We start from the raw sequence: 19640 nt of genomic DNA on the forward strand, positions 1-19640 counted from the left end.
GAGCTGTGCTCATCAGGGAGATGCTTTTTGCAGATGACGCAGCTCTTGTGGCCCACACCGAGGAAGCCCTCCAGAGACTGGGAGACCGTTTTGCTGATGCCTGCATGTAGCTTGGTCTCACCATCAGCTTGGAAAAAACGAATGTCAGCGTGCAAGATACCACCATTGCCCCTTCCATCAAAATCAACGGTGTCACCCTGGAAGCAGTTAACAACTTTACCTACTTAGGGTCAACCATCAGCAATACTCTCTCGCTTGATATGGAGCTGGACAGAAGGCTTGGAAAGGCAAACACCATCATGGCTCGATTAACGAAGAGGGTGTGGGAAAACAACGCGCTGACAGAGCACACCAAGGTCCGAGTCTACCAGGCCTGCGTTATCAGCACCCTTCTATATGGAAGTGAGACCTGGAGTACCTACATGAGGCAAGAACGCCGGCTCAACTCCTTCCATATACGGTGCCTAAAACGCATCCTGAAAATCAGCTGGCAAGACCGTGTTCCACACAGCGAGATCCTGTAGCATTTTAGTACCCCCAGCATGTACTCCCTGCTGATTAAACGCCGCCTTCGATGGTTGGCACACATCCGACGCATGGAGGATGGAAGGCTGCCAAAGGACATCCTATATGGACAGCTGGCCACTGGCATGAGAAGAGTCGGACGCCCCTCACTCCGTTTCAAAGATGTGTGCAAGAGGGACATGAAGGCATGCAACATTTCACCCGATGGCTAGGAAGAGCTGGCCGAGGACCGAGGCACCTGGATACTGACGGTAAACAATGGCATATCAGTCGCTGATGTGAAGAGAGGCCAGTTGGTGGCAGAGAAACGTAAGATAAAGAAGAACGCGGCAGCAACCACAGTAACGCAGACTTCCCAGTATGTCTGTACCAACTGCAATAGGGACTGTCACTCATGTATAGGCCCGCACAGCCACAGCAGACGATGCCAACAGAGACAGACAACACCCCAAGGGCGCTATTCGCATGGTCTTTCGAGACTGAGTCGCCAGTGATGATGAGAATGTCTCAGATCATGTATGCTAGGCTAAGAACGAATTGCAGTTAAATTTAAATTGTGATTTATATACGAATCATGTATCTAATAATAAGTATTGCTCCTAAGGTGAAAGTGAAAATGCAAAACACTTTTTTTTCTAGACTGTTCTAAATTTTCAGTTCTTTGAGATCAAATCCTTTACACACTCCCATTCGCTGTTACGATTTAAACAATATTATTTGGCAATCCCATGTTAACTGCAGAAAACAACACACAAATATTTCTAGCTGTATAAAATTACATGAGGATAACTAAGAGCTTGAATTAATTGACTGAACTCACAACCATTTGAATTGCACTTAATTAGTTTTTATTCTTGTTACGCCTTTGTATGTAAGTGTATGCACATTTTATTTAAAACCATTGGTACTGAAATCGAGATCTTTGATGTTATATTTTCTTTCTTGTTAGGAAAACAGTGCTAATAAACTTATGCGTTTTACTGAATCCCCCAAATCATGTTTGTATGGATTTGACAAAGTTTCTTAGATAAATATGGTTTAAACTAAACTGCAAAAAAGAGAAAAAATAACTACAGTGTATCGTTCCATAATGGACTGACAATCAGGGTCCACGTTTTCTTTTTCTTGAAATCATAAAAAAGGGAAAGTGTATATCCTGATCTGCCGATGTATTGGCATAAATGACAACAGACATCGCATGTCTACGGGTTTCTAATTGAGCTTGCTTGTACATAAGCTTGAATGACGGCAATTAGGTACCGGATTTCTTACCCGTATATACCATATTATTATACTGATGATATTGACCCAAATCGGTTTAAAGGTTAAAAGAGAAGCGAAAACTATTACTGTCCCACATTAAAGTACATATTTATTATATATCACAAACATTATCCTTTGATATAGCCGTGGTATTTATTGTTTTATATGGGTTTATAGCCACATATGTTCAAAGTAATCAAAGAGTAATTAATGTTTTTTATAAATCCCTCTTCCATCAAGACTCGTGACATATTAATGAAACTCATTTTGCTGAGAAAAGAAATATGATCATAGTTTAGTTAATTTCCCCAAAGAATCAACAACCGACTCTGTCAAATGGACACAAAGAGAAATGAAGATGAGAGTCTATAATAAAGAAAATTTCAAAGAAACAAATACAGCTAGTGTTGATTAAGAGAGATTTATTTTGCCAATAAAAGTTTGTTAACCCTGGGCAATTACAAAATGCACTACTAAATGTCACGCGTACTCCTGGCTCTGACGTTATCGAGTTGCTACGGAAAATACGTATACAGACTGGACCCGTTTTTCTTACCTGATTTTCGGGAAAACAAACAGGATTTCTGTGACCTTTATTTTTTGCAGTTGTTATTGTAATTTTGAATCTTTAAAATTTTATAGATCGGATAATAAAAAAAAACTATCTTAGAATATAATACAAATGTCGGGTGTCCATCGCCCCATAATCTCTGTCCCATTATTTCCAATATCAGTCAGTAACATTGGGTAAAACACTGAGATATTTTGCTAAACATTCACAAGGCTTCAAAAACGCGTACAAGACCAGACACCACCCTTGGAATGCTAGATTAGACATCAGCGCAGTCCGAAATAGATAGGAGAAAATAAATGCTTTTAAACAGATTATGGCTGATACCTTTCGATGTATACACAAAAGAGTGTTTAACGTTGCGTTATTCACTTCATTTTGAGCGGATGCAAATCAAGATACGGATTAATTTAAATCTGTTATACGTTAAAGAAGATTGGTTTGTTTCAGAATTTCACTGATTATTTGCAACATTTCGAAATTTCAGATCAACAAAATTGGATAGAAATTGTAGTGTCGGAAATTTTTGGTTTTAAAAATAGCCTCTAGACAGATTCTCTACGATACATAAATCCTTGCGACCTGCCTCAGTAGGACAGTCGACTAAAACAAGACAAGAGAAGTAATGTATTTACCTGTATAGCTAGATTACGGATTGCTTGCTCCTCAAGCACAGCTTAGTAATGTGATGTGGAAATGTTTGTGATGCATGTCCTTATATGTCCTTATATGTTGAACTTCAGAAACTCTTTCTGGGATGTCCTGACTGTAACTCTCCACTGGGCCTATATGTTACGTTTTATAACGCAGAAGATGAGCTGCATCTGCGATATGTTCCAGGTAAAAGGTTACCAGCATGTGTAATTGAGAAATAAATCTCCACGTTATTGGTCCTTAATGCATCATACTTTGTCACGCGGTGTGCAGCTATGCTCTGCCAGTAGATGTTTTGTAACTTGTAACTTCCGTAGATCAAACACAATCTCTGAGTCCAATATTTATAGGTTACTGTATCTGTATAGGAAAATATGAGAGTGTTTCTGAGTAAAACTGCACAACCTTGGAAGTGCCGTATTAGTCCGAGAAAAAAAAAGAGTTAATATTTTCCTATATAAATACAGCAAGCCATTTTTATATACTCATTTTTTTTCTTTCTATACCCAAGTCTTAATAATAAAAAGAATACATTACAAGAAACAAAGTAATTGAATTTATACTGTATTCCAAAATAAATTCATCAATACACGATAACGATATTAATGAACACATAACACCGCCCGGCAACCTTTGAACTTCGTCGCGCGAAAATTTCTTGTTTTAGGTCGAATTAAAAGAAATTTAGGGTCATATTGTGAATGAATGGACATTGAAACAATTATTCCAGTTGGTCTAGAATGGATGGATTTTGTTTTTTTGTTGATCAAAATCAGCTTTTGCTTTTCTGCTTGTGATGGGCAGGATACTATTTTTAAAAAAGCTGAATAAGTTCCATACGATGTACATGTGATTCGAGCAGTGGAATGGCATTGAATCAGCCCCACCTCTGTTTCTGTTGTGTCATTGATTGTTTGAAATCATAATGTGCGAAACATATTAATTCTTTTCACTGAAATTACCAAAAAGACGCTATGGAATATCACATTGATTTTGTTTTGAGTGCAGTAAATAGAATGTGATTTCAGCTGGAAATATGGTCGAAATTACAGAACAATTTCGCGGTGTTTTGGGACTAATGAAATGGGTCATGTCATTCGAATTTGCAGAACTAACTAAGAAAGTACTATTTAAAGAAATTCAAGATGCATAAATGCAAAAATATGTATTGCCATTCTTATTACCAGCAAAAGAAGACACGTGTTTATGCCCTGTCACTTGCATGCTTGCTGTTGAAGGGACCCAAACTATGACCTTTATGACTTCTATCGCTAGCCTTACATTGCATCAAAATAATTAAACGGAGAAAATTGCAAAACAGCATGTACTCAGTCCCTCACATTACATCCTCGATCAACACAAATGCAATTTGTTGAATATTATTGTTGTTTTCACGCAAAAGTTTTCAATAAATTTACCCTATAATTGAAAAGATCTGCAAAGGTTTTATTCTCCCCATTAAAGCACAGGGCAAATTTGTAGCACACTTATCAAGAATATTTAGGGAGTAGTAAAGCAGTAATTATGAGGAAAAAAATCCAATACAATATAACTATACTGCATAAAAGTCTACCTTATCTCCCTCCTTCCCTCCCGATCTCCGCCCCCCCCCCCCATCTCTCAACAAACAAATACACATATATCAAGCATTTTCACTTGTATATGCCAGATGCAAGTTTTCGTTACTTATATACATTCTCTCTCTCTCTCTCTCTCTCTCTCTCTCTCTCTCTCTCTCTATATATATATATATATATATATATATATATATATATATATATATATATATATATATATATATATATATACACACACACACACACACACCAAAACAAGCGCACATATAAACAGTAATTGTACTTACTAAAATGGTGAATTGTAAATGTAATCTGACTTACAACGTGATTGCAGGATACGAAATCAGTCAGGATCTTTCCCCTCTCAGATCTAGATGAGAATCAATTTTCCTTACATATTGTTAATTGTGGTTTTAATAGTATTTCTTGTTACTACTGTTTCAGGCCTAGAGTTCATAATTTGAGGTTTAAAAGCTTTTTGCGGGATGCAATCTTTGTAATTCTAAAAGTGCTTCAACTTGTCGCTTGGTAAAGTCGTTGCTATTTAAGTTCTTTGTTTCAATAGAATTTCTCCATGGGATTAGAAGATAATATATGAATTCTTTATTTCAGACTGCATAATCCATACATCTAAATTAGAATATAACCATAAAAGCATGTTAAACATAAAAGATCATAGGTATCTCATATATAAATATACAGACACATATACAACTACAAAATGTGTCCGGCCTTGTTACGAATAAACTCTTTGTAAGAAATTTATAGAGTAATTTGCTTCATCTATCTATTATTTGATAATTTAAATGACTATCATAGTTCCAAAAAGATTTCAAGAAACAATTTTTACCATTAGATATTCTTTTCATCACTGAAAACACGTACTTTCTCATTCCTTCTTCCAAACTGAACACATTCTATTTTACAATCATTGTAGGGGCACTGTTCATATTAAACGAAGTCTATTATTATAACCAACAACTGGCGCTCTTTGAATGCATTCACTAAAGTCTGCCCACAGAGGAGTGCAGAACAACGTTCAGCAATAACATTTGATTATTCTAATTTAGAGACAGGAGACAATAATTTGAAAGAAGCTTACTGGAAGACCACGCATACCGACTTTGGTGTGTATATGATATCATTTTCAAATGAATAATGTTCACATATCAAAGCTGGCAATTTACATTAAGACTAGTCATATCTGAAAAGAATTTCATCCAAAACCATAGTTAACATTATCAAGTCTATAGGCCACTTAGGAGGATCGCATTTTTCATTCAAAAAACGTGATTTATTCGGTAATTATCGATCATCTAACTTTCACACATTTATTAAATCGAATGTAGTCCAAGTGATAACTTTCGAAAACAGCAACAGAATTCTCCTACCAAATTCAAAATAAAACAGCTTATTCAGAAAAAAAGAATTTGCACCTTGTTGATGTTACCACGATTCCTTTTTATAGGAAAAGGATCAAACTTGTGCTTGACAACGCACGCATCTGAGAATAACTTCAAACTTTTGGGTTATAATATTATCAGTCTATTGACGGCCTGTGAAAAAATATTGACTGTATTTCACTCCATTAAGTTATAAAGATTATTTCCCTCGGAAAATCTAGTATTACACGGCCTATCATAAATAAAAAATAGATAATCAACAAAATAAAATGTACTGTTCTGATATACTGTTTCACTACAGTCGGCATACGTAGGAGCTTTTGTTTAAAACTTGAGTCTTGTACGAAAAATTTATTTGATGTCTCAGCTTGAAAATTATCTATGTAATAAACCCAAACAAAGATAAACAAAGCATAACAAAGACATAAAATATCGACATCAAAATATAATAAATCAACATATACAAGCTTTTTCTGTGTGTGTTATTTAGATTTTTAACATAGCTTTAACAATTTTTCAGTCACATCGCTACGATGTCTGCAGTGTGACAGTTTATAGTGATGCCTAGCACTGGGGCATCATGTCGCAGACATCTATCATAATGTCCCACCCAGACACATTATACTGACACCAGGCCGACCAGTCCTAACACTAACCTCTTAATGCTGAGCGCCAAGCGAGGCAGCTGTTAGTACCATTTTTGTAAGTCTTTGGTATGACTCGACTGGGGATTGAACCCACGACCTCCCGCATCCGAGGCGGACGCTCTAACTACTTGGCCTCGGAGCGGTCAAGCTTTTTCTAATCTAAAGTAACGATCAGGAGCCAAATTTACAGCTTGGTGCTGTACACCCTGATTTGTTGTTGTGTTGACTACCAGCTTGAAATAATTCGTAAGGCCAAAATCAGTAGCATATATTTGCCACTGAAATACCCTGTTCATATTTGAGAATGAGCAATTTAAGTTCTGCGACAGAATAAATGCTATTTAACGTGTACTGAACAGCAGCGCCATTCTCGAAATTGCTAAGGGGGATAACAACCGTGAAACAGCTTATCTTGTGTATCTATTACTGCAGCCTCGGTATTTCAGTGCTTACGGGTGCAGATTCCCACCATCACTGTATCAAATCATCTAGTATCGGCCACCGTAGTAAGTCCTTGGTCAATGGATTTTACTCAACTTGCTTCTACAGGTATAAACTTAAATGAGTTGCCGTGTCGTAAAATTCGAAACCGTTATCAAACTGTAATACTACTGTTGCCCTCTACAGCGTAGACTATGATCTGTCGACTCATAATGCTTTAGCAGACCATAGTCTATGTAATTCGCTTGAAATTATAAGTAGACTGAGCAATCTTGACTTTGATCTGTCGGCGCTTTGTGTAACAGCAGTCCATTTCTATGCAGTTTTCAGTCGGTTGAGCGATTTACAAGTGCAAGTACAACCAATTTGTAAATTTGTTGTTACTGGTTCATCAATGACCATTGTTCATCTGTCGCATTTCGTTTCAGTCCATCTAACCTCGATAAATTGTTTATTTTGATTTTTCAGGCTATTTTCCTTGCGTTTCGCATTTTTATTTTTTATATTAGTTTATTGGAAAGTTTTGAGCAATTCATAGATATTTCCTTCAGTCCAAAATAAACTTACATATTTGGGTGGAGATTCAATTGAGTAAACTTAAATTCTGACCTCTTTTGCTTTAAAAGGTACACGGATTTGTTTAAAGATAAAATTATCACTCAGAATACGCATGGGTGTACATACTGATAGGTTTTCTTTCTATTACTATTTTCTTTCTTTTTTTCTGTCAATGCAGACGTACCAAAATATCCCATATTTCTAACCTGATCCGATCCAATAGACCACGACCACTCACCTTACGTCTCAAGTGCTGCCAGGCATGAAAAATTCTATTAGTATTCGCCACGGTTCTCATTTTGGTGTGTGTGTGTGTGGAAAGGGCCGGATAATTAGTCCAGATTCTTCGAGCTTATGGAATACTCTAAATTTAGTGTACTTGCCTGTTTGATGGGATCTTACCGGTAAAGAAACGCTCCAACGACGCCTGCCAGCGCAAGCAGTACTAGTAAGGCAACACTGGTCCCCGCAATAATCTTTAAGTTTTCCAGAGGGTCTAACAAATTGAAAGCCACAACGATATGTACATTTTAACAAAATATCCATAGCAGACATTGAAAAAATATGTGACATTTTTCAAAATGCAATTAGTAAACAATGAAAATGAAACATTCTTAATTATTAATATCATTATGATTATTTTAAGAAGAATATATATGTATATACCTATACTAGTACATTGATATTTTATAATATTATATTTGCATAATATTAAGAAATCAGAGATACTGGATTTGATTATTAATAATCAGCGAAAGTAATTTACTTGCATTAAGAACGCTCTTACCTGTATTAGATATGCACAATTCGCCTTTGAAGCCACACTGAGGTATGTCTATTGGAAGTCCTTTCGGCCAGACGATTTCTTTCCCAGGGAGAGGTTTATATGTCAAAGTTGCTCCCAAGTACCTTCCGACTCGCTGTTTTTGGGAAATATTACGTCACAGTGGGTGAAAAGCAGTTTATAGTAATAAAGGCTTTTTCTAAAATCGACTATAGGAGGCGGCCTATGTTTAGGACACATTCATGTCAAGAGGTTCATAATGCCGTGTATGGACAATCACACTTACCTTAAGAAAAAAAGTCATTTAATTAAAGGAAAAAAGCAATTATTAATTACCGACCGTAGCAATTGGAGACATTATACATTTTAGAAAAATTATAAGTTTGGTCAGAAGTATACTTTGAAGCAGACGACATTAAGAAACCCTGCTTGATATTTTGCAATCCATTGTGGACACCAAAAACATCATTGCCGGTATCTTTGTGTTCTCTGTTATCACTGGAGGAAAAAATTAATTAATGAATGGCATAGGTCATATCTAAAATGACTGGCGGAAAATGGAGATCACGTGACCATATATATATATGACTCTTTCTTACCAAGAACAATAATGTCTCGTGTTCTGATTCGTAAATATTATTTTTATTTATTACGAAGAAAGAATTGAATTGTGTAAATGGTTGGTTTATTAAAAGCTTTATATAAAATTGTCAAATTTTCCCTTTGATGCTTTTTTGATCGAAATAGGATTAATAACATATTCAAAGAATTAGAAAAATTATTAGTAAAAATAAATATTTTGAAATCTTACCTGAAATTCTCTTGTTTTCGGCGACATCATGTCAATCAGATCAAAGTCAGCAATTCTGTTACCAAGGGCATCAACCGCTACAATTCCAGTGATTCCTGTATTCATATGATAGAAACAGAAACAATATGAAATTGTCTCCATCTGTAGTCGTTTCTGTATCTTGCTTACTTGACCCCAAGTACATTATCATACATTTAGTGAATCATATATATATATATATATATATATATATATATATATATATATATATATATATATATATATATATATATATATATATATATATATATATATATATATATATATATATATATATATATATATATATGTGTGTGTGTGTGTGTGTGTGTGTGTGTGTGTGTGTGTGTGTGTGTGTGTGTGTGTGTCTCTCTCTCTCTCTTGGACTTAAAAAAATATAGATGAAAGTGATTGTTATTTAAAGTAGATTGAAACACTCTCTTTTCAATGTGCGTTTTTGTTTTCTTTTGTGATCTCGAAAGATTTTTTAAATCTTCGTTTATACATATATATGTGTGTGTGTGTGTGTGTGTGTGTGTGTGTGCGTGCGTGCGTGCGTGCGTGCGTGTCTCTTTCTCTCTCTTGGACTTAAAAAAAATATAGATGAAAGTGATTGTTATTTAAAGTAGATTGAAACACTCTCTTTTCAATGTGCGTTTTTGTTTTCTTTTGTGATCTCGAAAGATTTTTTAAATCTTCGTTTATGTCTGAACTGTAAAAACATCATCTCAGTACGTTGAAAGCTAATTCCGCTTAAAGTGTTGTCCGATTGCTGTATATGTGTATGCATTGGAGATGGATGTAGGCAGCGGTTTGCATATGATATTTTGACGCGAACATCCTAGGAGGAAGACGTGCAAAATTAAAAGAAGTACATTTTATTAGAAACACCGTTATATAAAGTGAGAATAGGATAAGACACTATACAGCCTCGAAATAGCGGCTGAAACTCATATGGGGTTCTAACGAATAGGATCTCATTTTATTGTCTGCAATGATTCGAATAAATGACAATTGTGAATCCAAATCAGTTGATTTCTAAGATAATGTATTGACTTCAAAGATATTGTTTAACCTAGCGGAGACGTAGATAAATACTAAGGACAGAAAAATGGACAGAGAGAGAAAAAACCTGGAAAAGAGTTGTTCCATAACTTTCTGGCCAGCGTGTACCCATCGGATAGGTTACCACCCTCTTCCAACGTCTTGTTGATGGCAATGGTGAGGTATATAACACTGTCGTAGAAAGCTGTGATGAAGTAGTTGACCTGGTACGCAAGTTCACAAAGTTATATATTTTATTTATAGTTGGCCAAAAGATACGAGTTTAATAAGCGTATGGATTCTTCTGGGGTTATCGGGACGTCATATTAAACAAGAATAACTCAAGATTATACATTGTCTTTCTTACATACCCACCTTGTAAAGCTTTACAAAATATTTAGCTGTACCGAATTAAAAATTAATCCATCACACACTCGGTGGGGGCGGGGGCATACGGTTTCCATTTGTTGCCTTTATTAATACCGACTTACTGTTGTCAGTCAAAACACCTCTAGCTTTCCAAGTATGTATGTGCTATACGGAAAATGGACTGAACATCTGTATCAAACGCCAAGCGTAAGATTCAATGGGTATGTAATACAATTAGGCTTTTAAGATTCAGTGGGTATGTAATACAATTAGGCTTTTAAGATTCAGTGGGTATGTAATACAGTTAGGCTTTTAAGATTCAATTGGTATGTAATACAATTAGGCTTTTAAGATTCAGTGGGTATGTAATACAGTTAGGCTTTTAAGATTCAGTGGGTATGTAATACAATTAGGCTTTTAAGATTCAATGGGTATGTAATACAATTAGGCTTTTAAGATTCAATGGGTATGTAATACAATTAGGCTTTTATATTCTGCAAAGTTGTAAATGGTATTCACGAGACTTTTTGGCCTAAAAACAAAATCTACACCTGACCCACAGATATTCACCCCAAAATAATTTCGTCATACTCAACATCATAGAAAAAAAAAATTTGGCGGACCAGTAGGAGAACCCAAGTAAAAATTATGAAAGGTCTATAATTCTCAGTGAATTCCAAAGTACAGTCAACTTTGCTGGACTTCCAGTTTTTACATGAGTCCTGTGCTCAAACAACGTTTGAGAATATTAAGGGCCTGCAGGGTTCTGAACACGATGCTTGGATTTCAACTCAGTGCAATAGCTGTGAAAAAAATGATACTTATAGCGTTTGAGTCGTAGACCTTCGTGATTTTGCAAAACCAATTTCATTTTTTTTTTGCAGGTGTAATTTAAAAAAATATGTCAGTATCGTAGCCATAAGAAAGGATTAAATATGTTTCTTTATTTATTGTTTTAATGTATATGTTTAAATTTGACTTCAATACAGTACATAGATCGATACGTAATTTTTGTTATCAGTAGGTTGGGTAGGGGTGGGGTTAGTAACTAAGAGTGTAATTTCTGAATGGAGAATTTTGCGGCATAGGCAAGATTGATAGTTGCAGCTTCAAGATGGGGACGAATTCATATGCCAAAAGGTAAAATGAAATTTAGTTTCCGATTGAACAAACATTTGGTATTTGTACCCAAAGACTGCATTTTATGCGGGATTATATAAATTAGACGACAGTTTGGTGGTATACTTGAGAGCCATTCTCATTCATCTGAGATAAATCGGAGTCTTATTCTCCTCAAAACAGATTGTGTATCGGATCAAGCATTTGTACGTACGATTTACAAGCTGATCTGTACACAACTGAGCTAAGTCCGTGTTAACTTTTAATTAACTATGTGGCATTTAGTTTAAGTTTAGTCTGACCTTTTGCATCCCGTGTTACACACAGCAAATGGACAGTTACGTTGAGTAATTGACCCCATGGGATGGGGAAAGTAAGAGGAACTCGGACCGAGATAACTTGAATTAGACTTCTTTAAGATGTAAATGAAATAAGAGGACAATCGCCAAAATTTAAATCGAAAACTTATATATACAACTTAAAAACCTAATGTTTTGAAACTTTCAATATTTCCCCTTTTGTCAGAAGAAAAAACGTAAGAGGAACAAGAATATTTTCAGAAACCAACTTAAAATGAGATTTTTACACAGATTTTTACAGAGTAGATTTAAAAGCTTATTTGTAATGTTGTACCAACAAATTTTGACTGAATATAAGCATTACATTTATCTTTAGTTGGAGGGGAAGGGGACAATAAGCATTGAATCGTTGTTGGTGTGAACTGTAGTCGTTAGATAAAAGCGTCTGATATATTTTTTTATAAAGTTTTATAATGCAGATCTACAATTTTGCCGCTCAAGTTTTATCAGCTGCAAACTTGAAAGATTTATTTTAAGTTTTCTTGCGCATGGGACCTCCGATTCGTTAATTAATCGGATGCGTAATGTTGGCGTCAGCAGACGAATAAAATGATTAAAGTAATTCAAGTATGGCGGTAAGAAGTTTTGTAGTTATTTTTGAGTCGGTTGAAGCAATGCCTTTTTTATAATAGGTCTCAGTGCGATTCAGAGTCACAGTCAATATATCTTCAATAGTTTAGCTAATCGACAGATAGATGTAGATAGTTCATTTTGCGGTCACTGACCCATCTTCGCAAGCCAAGGCGGTTCCGATGTGACAACTCTATATAAGCCTTGGGTTATCGAGCAGATTTTTCTGTGCTTCAGGTCTGTGAATTTCATTGGATGCGGCGGCAAACCACCAAATCCAATCAAGATTGAGTTGTACAAACTTTAACACTATTCCTACATGATCGAGACAAGGCGTGCATGCAACTTGAATGGACTGATAAATAAGCAATTTTCCAGTGTGGGTCCGTGTTTGCACAAATACCTTTCACTCAAATAGACCTGTAATGGCTTTCTTCTCGTATATAGTCATTCTTTCGATATTAAACTTCCAAGGTATCCTTTTTAGACCAATTGCCTCCACTATTTTCGGCCAATGTACAATGCAACACTCCATTGGTTTGTTGGCATTATATACTAAGGGAGGCAACTCATGAAATCCGATAGATGTCGCTAGGACAAAGCAACAATATATCTCTTCAATCCACCAAGGTTTAGATAGGGTTATCATATCGGAACATTGCCTAGCGAAGATGTCAGTGCCTCAAAAGAACTGATCAGTAGATTTTGGCTATCATGAGGATTTCTGAAGGCGTTGATGTAGCATCCACTCGTGACCCTCACAAGTGTTTATTGACTGACATCATAGCATATAATCTCTCCGCATAAAAAACGCAGTTGTCAAGACGTATGCTCATTTTAAGAAAACTCCAGGCCCATACAAGGGTTACTGAAAAATAAATATTCTCTTATTTTTAAGTATAGGACATAAAAAGGAAATGCTTTAACATTTTGCAAGCTCTAGATCTATATCTTTGAATGTTTAAATGCTATTTTCTATAGCCATTAAAACATGGTCAGTGATGACCAAATGTCATATTAAGTATTTTTAAAGATTAATATGGTACTTGAAGTTTCGTCGGTTCAATCCATTTCCAGTCGTTCGGATGAAACGTTGATATTCTTAGCTCTAAAAACAGGTCTGTAATGTAAGTTCCTATGACTACACCTTGCTACCCGCTCGTACACTTCAAGCGCTGAACTGAAGTAATCGCTGGATTTTAACTGTACGACTATCACTACCGCTGACTTCGCTGTTACACTGAGATGTGATTAATTATTTCTCATTGCAAGAGGCAATGACACTTGTCTGTTTCCACAGTAACATATAATTAAATGATATTAAGGTTTTGGTTTGAAAATTTTGGCTGTTTTAGATAAATGTCAGAAAGTATAATTTTTAGCAACACTTCGTGACGACAATACACGTTTGACAGGTTTTCTTCTTCTTTAAATTTATGAATGAAGTAATCAACTTCATTGTGCAAAGAATTCTCGTATGGCCAATTTGCTTCATCTGCGAAAAATCCCAGACCTAATGAAAGCAAAATCAAGTTTGCTGAACGGTTTTTAAACACTATCTGCGTTTTACTGGAGTCGCCACCAACAAGCTTGTAAATAATCCTTATGAGGGTGTGTTTGTCACATTAATATTTTGAAAATATTACAATTCAAATGCTATTTTAGATATAAAACTATCTCGTATTGTCGTCTTTGAAAAACAGTTAATATTCTAAACATCGATGCGTGGTTCATGGAGATGAGCTTAAGTCTCATTCTTAGTTTGTAAGTTGTATGCACAAAACAACAAACATACTTGCTGTCACAGCTGGAGGCTATGCCTATTTCAATCTCAACTTCCAATCCAACATTCTGCTAAATAGTTTTCCCGGCTCATAAACCCTCTTCTCACCCACCCCAGGTAAATGTAAAGTAATAACTTAAGCAAAAACCTCTCTCTCACCCCCCCCCCCTCTCTCTCTCTCTGATAAAGACTTTATTATTTTAAGCCCGATCGAGAATGTGTTTAAACTTAAATAATGAATGTGAACAAAGAAAGGATGGCGCAACAACATGACTATTTAATTAAAGGATCGAAAAGAATCGAAGTTTAAAAGATACGCAATGAAAGACATTTGGATGACCTACATGAGTGTTTGAACAATGGATACACAAATTCTCTATGTGGATTGTATTGACATGTCCAGCAAGCGCGAAATGTAGCGAACGTTTGTATTTGGATGTTGAGTTGTGCATGAAACCTTCCAGTTGTTTGCATTCAGAAACCACTGATGAAGAAAAATTATCCGGAACATAAGGAATCTTAGAAATACTTTATTATTTGAAACTCAATAAGGAATATATATATATATATATATATATATATATATATATATATATATATATATATATATATATATATATATATATATATATATATATATATATATATATATATCGTTCCAAATGCACTTAACCCCTAGAGTGATTGATAGTTCTTTCATTAATATACGAATTATACACATATACATAAAATTCATTAAGCCTACCTCTTCATCTCCAAATACATAATTAAAATCTTGTGCAGCTATTCTCTTAACTTCGTCCGCAAAAACAAGATATTCTGGATTATCCAGTTGGCGCAGGGTCAGAATAAGAACGGACTCGTATGCCTTTGTTACCCCGGCATCTTTTCCGTCACCTTGAATAGATCGCAGAAAAGAATATACAAATAAATTAATTCACGACTGCCATAAATTGACTTAAATAAAAAAGACACTACGTATTGTGGGTTTGAAATGACGTCAGATAACATGAACATTAATTTGTACAAATTGGGCTTGTACCAACCGTTTGACTAAAACGATTATTCCATCAGAACGTAATGGCTATATATTTCATAATGATAATGTATCATTGGGAGAAAAATTTATATCGTCACAGTGGATATACCACGTTTACCGCCAGTGTGGAGATATCACTCTAGGAACCACTTTCCATATTTAGGCATATTTCTTGTATGTGTTTCGTATTCTCTTTCTTCAGCTCATCCTTTCTCCCTCTCGCTCCTTCGGGATGAAAAGATCTTAAAATGTGTCAGTATTGTAGACCCTCTAGTATACATTTATATAGTCGATGGGAGGGTGCCAGAAACAAATGCCCAAAACGAATCTCAAACAACAAAAAAATCGGCGATATATAACCTCTACCTGATCAAGAATGCAAGCTTACCAAGCCACACATCTACGTTTGAATTCATCAATAAACAAAATAAAGAACCAACGATCTCATAGGTGAATTCACAACCACTAAAATCTTGCGTTTAAATATCTTACGCTCTGACGTCTGTTGTGTAGGACAAGTTTAGACGTTTCTACAATTCTTCCATCCCAACAACTGTTCACTGTATCAATCCGCGCACGAAATGTGTTAACGGAGATAAGAATTGCGTTATTTTCGTGTGAAAATGGTAATTAATGTATCAAAATACAAAACTTGAAGCGTTACATATACGAACTAAATTTGTACAAAGGTCGCTGTCCTAAAATAATTGTAAAATCTTGGAACTTCTTTTTACTGAAGGCGAAAACATCCTTGCAATAGACCGGGTTTGCATTTAAAATATATAAGTAAAAACAATACACCGTTTATTTATAGAAACAATTGATCAATAAATTATGCCAAGCAAAATTCAGTAATTCTATAGAACATTCGAAGTTATTAAAGAATGCGTCTTACTATTAAAACCCCCGAGAATAAAACATTTTACTGCCACTCGTTCCACAAACTTTCCTTGTGATTAATAACCATTCATATCTTTCATAATCCGGATGATGATGTATTTGTAAAGGACGAGTTCCAGATCATCTTTGATGAATTAAACACTGGGATTAATCATGATGAAAACATTAAAGAAATACACAATTTACTATATATTATTTTTAATAAATTTTGTTTTCATGGTGCCGAAACACTGGTTCCTTTTTATGTAATCTAATTAATTTGGTAAATTTTCCACCAATACAGCGAGACGGATATAGTATTTCCCTACACAAGAAAGAACATATTAATGATTAAAAAAAGTGCTATTACCCTCCTAAATTTTGCCAGAAAACTTTTCACACGTTTTGTTGTTGTTGTTGTGTTGAACGCCATTTTCAGCACAAAATAGGCTATACATGGCGGCGATGAAAAAAACTGGTGGAGGAAGAACCCTGGAAAGAACCACCGACTACGCGAAAAGCTACTGGCAGGCTTTGTCACATACCCACGTTAGCCGGGCCTGAGACTCGAACCAACGCAGACAGAGGTGAGATGGCAGTGATCCGGAAAAGTGAGCGCTTTAGACCACTCGGCCACTCGGGGCCCCTTTTCACACGTGTAATTGATATTAGGTTTAATTGGGCGGAAGAGTATTATAGACACACTGTATAAAATTTAGGAAGCAAATTGGGACAAGAGATAATATATTCATTTGGCATGGCTTAATTACCCATATAACAGTGGTCAAGATTGTTATTGTAGATTCATTGACAACTCAAGGTCATTTGATTATGTTGCTGTAAATAATCGAAAGTGCAAATTATTTCATGCAAAATATTAGATGCTCTTCAAGAATGGTAAAGTCTCAGGATGTACTTAATGAAGAATTTTCAAGGTTTATAGGTATATGTCAAGGTGAATGTCTGTAACCGCTTTAATTTGCAATGAATATGAACGACATAGAAGATGAATTATGCATCAGTTACGTTGACGGGATAGAAATATACTTGAAAAAAATTGCTTTTATTAATCGAGCCTATGATACAGTAATTTGTTCTGACTTGCTCATTGGGTTCAAAAAGAAGTTGACATTTTCTAATTGTTTTGTGATATGGAAATTATCGGTAAATAGCTCAAAACAATAGAAATAATATTTAGAAAATGTGGACGAACACCTCAGAATTTTGAATTTTTCTGTGATAGGTAGAACATTTCTTATATGGGTACTGTTCTTTTATAAATGTTATAAGATATTAAATCCCGTTCAAAGAATAGAATCACTGATGTTTCTGTAAACAACATTTTGGGATTCACAAATTTGTAACTTTTGTAATAATTTACTGAGCCGAAGAATGGGGAATTAAGAAAGCTAGCTCTGTTGAAAGGGTGCAATTATTGTTCATTAAGAATTACTTGGCGCAACGGTGTACATCATATTGTTTTATACCGCGGAGTTCGCAGTATCATACATTACCGTAGGTTAGTGTAGTTTTATTACTAAGCAAAATAAAAGAAAATACAAAGAAGCTTTCTAGAATTTGATTTAAATGATAGGACATTTGTACCAGGAAAGCAAAATTGGGCCACCTTGTTAGACTTCTAGTATCTAGTCTAGGCGTGGCGTTTCCAAGATTGTAATAATGTAATGCAAAACTATCGAACAAGATACATGAATGTTAATTCATCACTTTCTCCCTGACTAGATCTATATATATATATATATATATATATATATATATATATATATATATATATATATATATATACTTTCTCACCTCTTAAGAAGTCTTTATAGTGTCCCAGCCAGTCACTTGGAAAAAGTTCCATCGTAATGAAAACAAAGTCACCATCAGTGAAGCCCGTCTCGTATGCCCGCCATAGAATGTCTCGAAGAACTTCAGCGTTGCAAAATATCACAAATACTTCGTACCAAGAAAGGAGAAAATACAATAAAACTCATCAGGATAGCTGAAAACATGCTTAAATGTGCTTAATAAATTCTTAATTTATAATATTTAGCACAGCATCACAATTGTTTGGCACTGTAATAGGGTCTTTTCTATATTTTTAATTCATTTGAGATTTAGGCACATCTGGATACATTGTACAGATATGAAAACAATCCTTAGAGTCCATATACTTTGTCCAAAGACAAAAAAAATCATTATTCATGATTTACATTAAATTGATATACACGTGACTCCTGGCTGAGTGCGCATTCATCAACTATATCATGAAGACAAATAAAAAAGCAGTTAAGGACATATCCTTGAGAAGTCAACATTGGTTGCACAAATCAATACTACTTATCGAATAAACGTTTTTATGAGGTCAACCATACTCTAACATCGAAACTGTATTGTGACAGACGCCACAATTTTCACAATTATTAGGGATTTTGTAATAATGACATGTTCTTACTTTGCGATACTATGTAGGCAAGACGTATTCATGTCGAAACCATTCGTATGAACTGACTAGATTCTAATGTTTTTTGTTGTTGTTTTTGTTCGTTTCAACAACACTGTTTAACACAGTATTGGTGATATCATGCCGATGAAAAGTCAAAAGTAACCGAATCAGGCTGTCCTGTGAGTGTACAGAGCTAGCTTCCCAGACATATAGCTTAATAGTAAACCATCTAAGCAACTGCAGAAACAATAATATGAGTTTGAATGCTATGCATTGATAATTACAAGATTAAGGCACTTGGCCCAACAGCCATCGTGTCTTAAAAATTTAAGTTTAAACATATGACATTTGATTTCTAAAACTTAGGCCAAACCTGTATTTTACTCACCGAGATTGCTCCGTTACAGACAAGGTTCATATTTTGTTTTAGAAATAAAGGCGTAATTAGAGACATGGACGCCCGCACATATGGGGAAGGGGAGGTGAGCACTTGACTCTGCCCTCCTTATTTCACTTCTAAATACGTTTAGCCTTCATCTGTAAAATGTGCTAGCTGATAAATACATGTTTGCCCCCCCCCCCCAAAAAAAATAAAAAATTCTGCTTGCACCTCTGATCAGAGACCATTTGGATTCGAATGCCTTACTAAGAACTGTACACTTAACTTCAAAATGAAAATAATACTGTAAATATAGAATATGCATTTTTAAAGTAAACTATTTGCCTTGTTTTGAAAAAAACTCCACCCAAATATCTTTCGTTGCCTTTTTAGAA

The 19640-nt window shown here is 35.2% G+C and overlaps 1 protein-coding gene across 1 annotated transcript in view; it reads right to left on the reverse strand.

Annotated features, from left to right (window-relative positions):
• Positions 1-19640, reverse strand: part of LOC149780288 (atrial natriuretic peptide receptor 1-like) — a 124214-nt gene that overhangs the window by 29718 nt on the left and 74856 nt on the right. Inside the window, exons 6-11 of the mRNA XM_089936190.1 lie at positions 18230-18376; positions 15242-15393; positions 10385-10520; positions 9235-9329; positions 8427-8559; positions 3268-3373 (exon numbers count right to left, since the gene is read on the reverse strand). Of these exons, the coding sequence (XP_089792316.1) occupies positions 3268-3373; positions 8427-8559; positions 9235-9329; positions 10385-10520; positions 15242-15393; positions 18230-18376 (769 nt within the window). The remainder of the gene's footprint in view (positions 1-3267; positions 3374-8426; positions 8560-9234; positions 9330-10384; positions 10521-15241; positions 15394-18229; positions 18377-19640) is intronic.

Source organism: Sinohyriopsis cumingii, chromosome 16, assembly GCF_028554795.1.
Source record: "Sinohyriopsis cumingii isolate HCF-2022 chromosome 16, ASM2855479v2, whole genome shotgun sequence".
NCBI lineage: Eukaryota > Metazoa > Mollusca > Bivalvia > Unionida > Unionidae > Sinohyriopsis > Sinohyriopsis cumingii.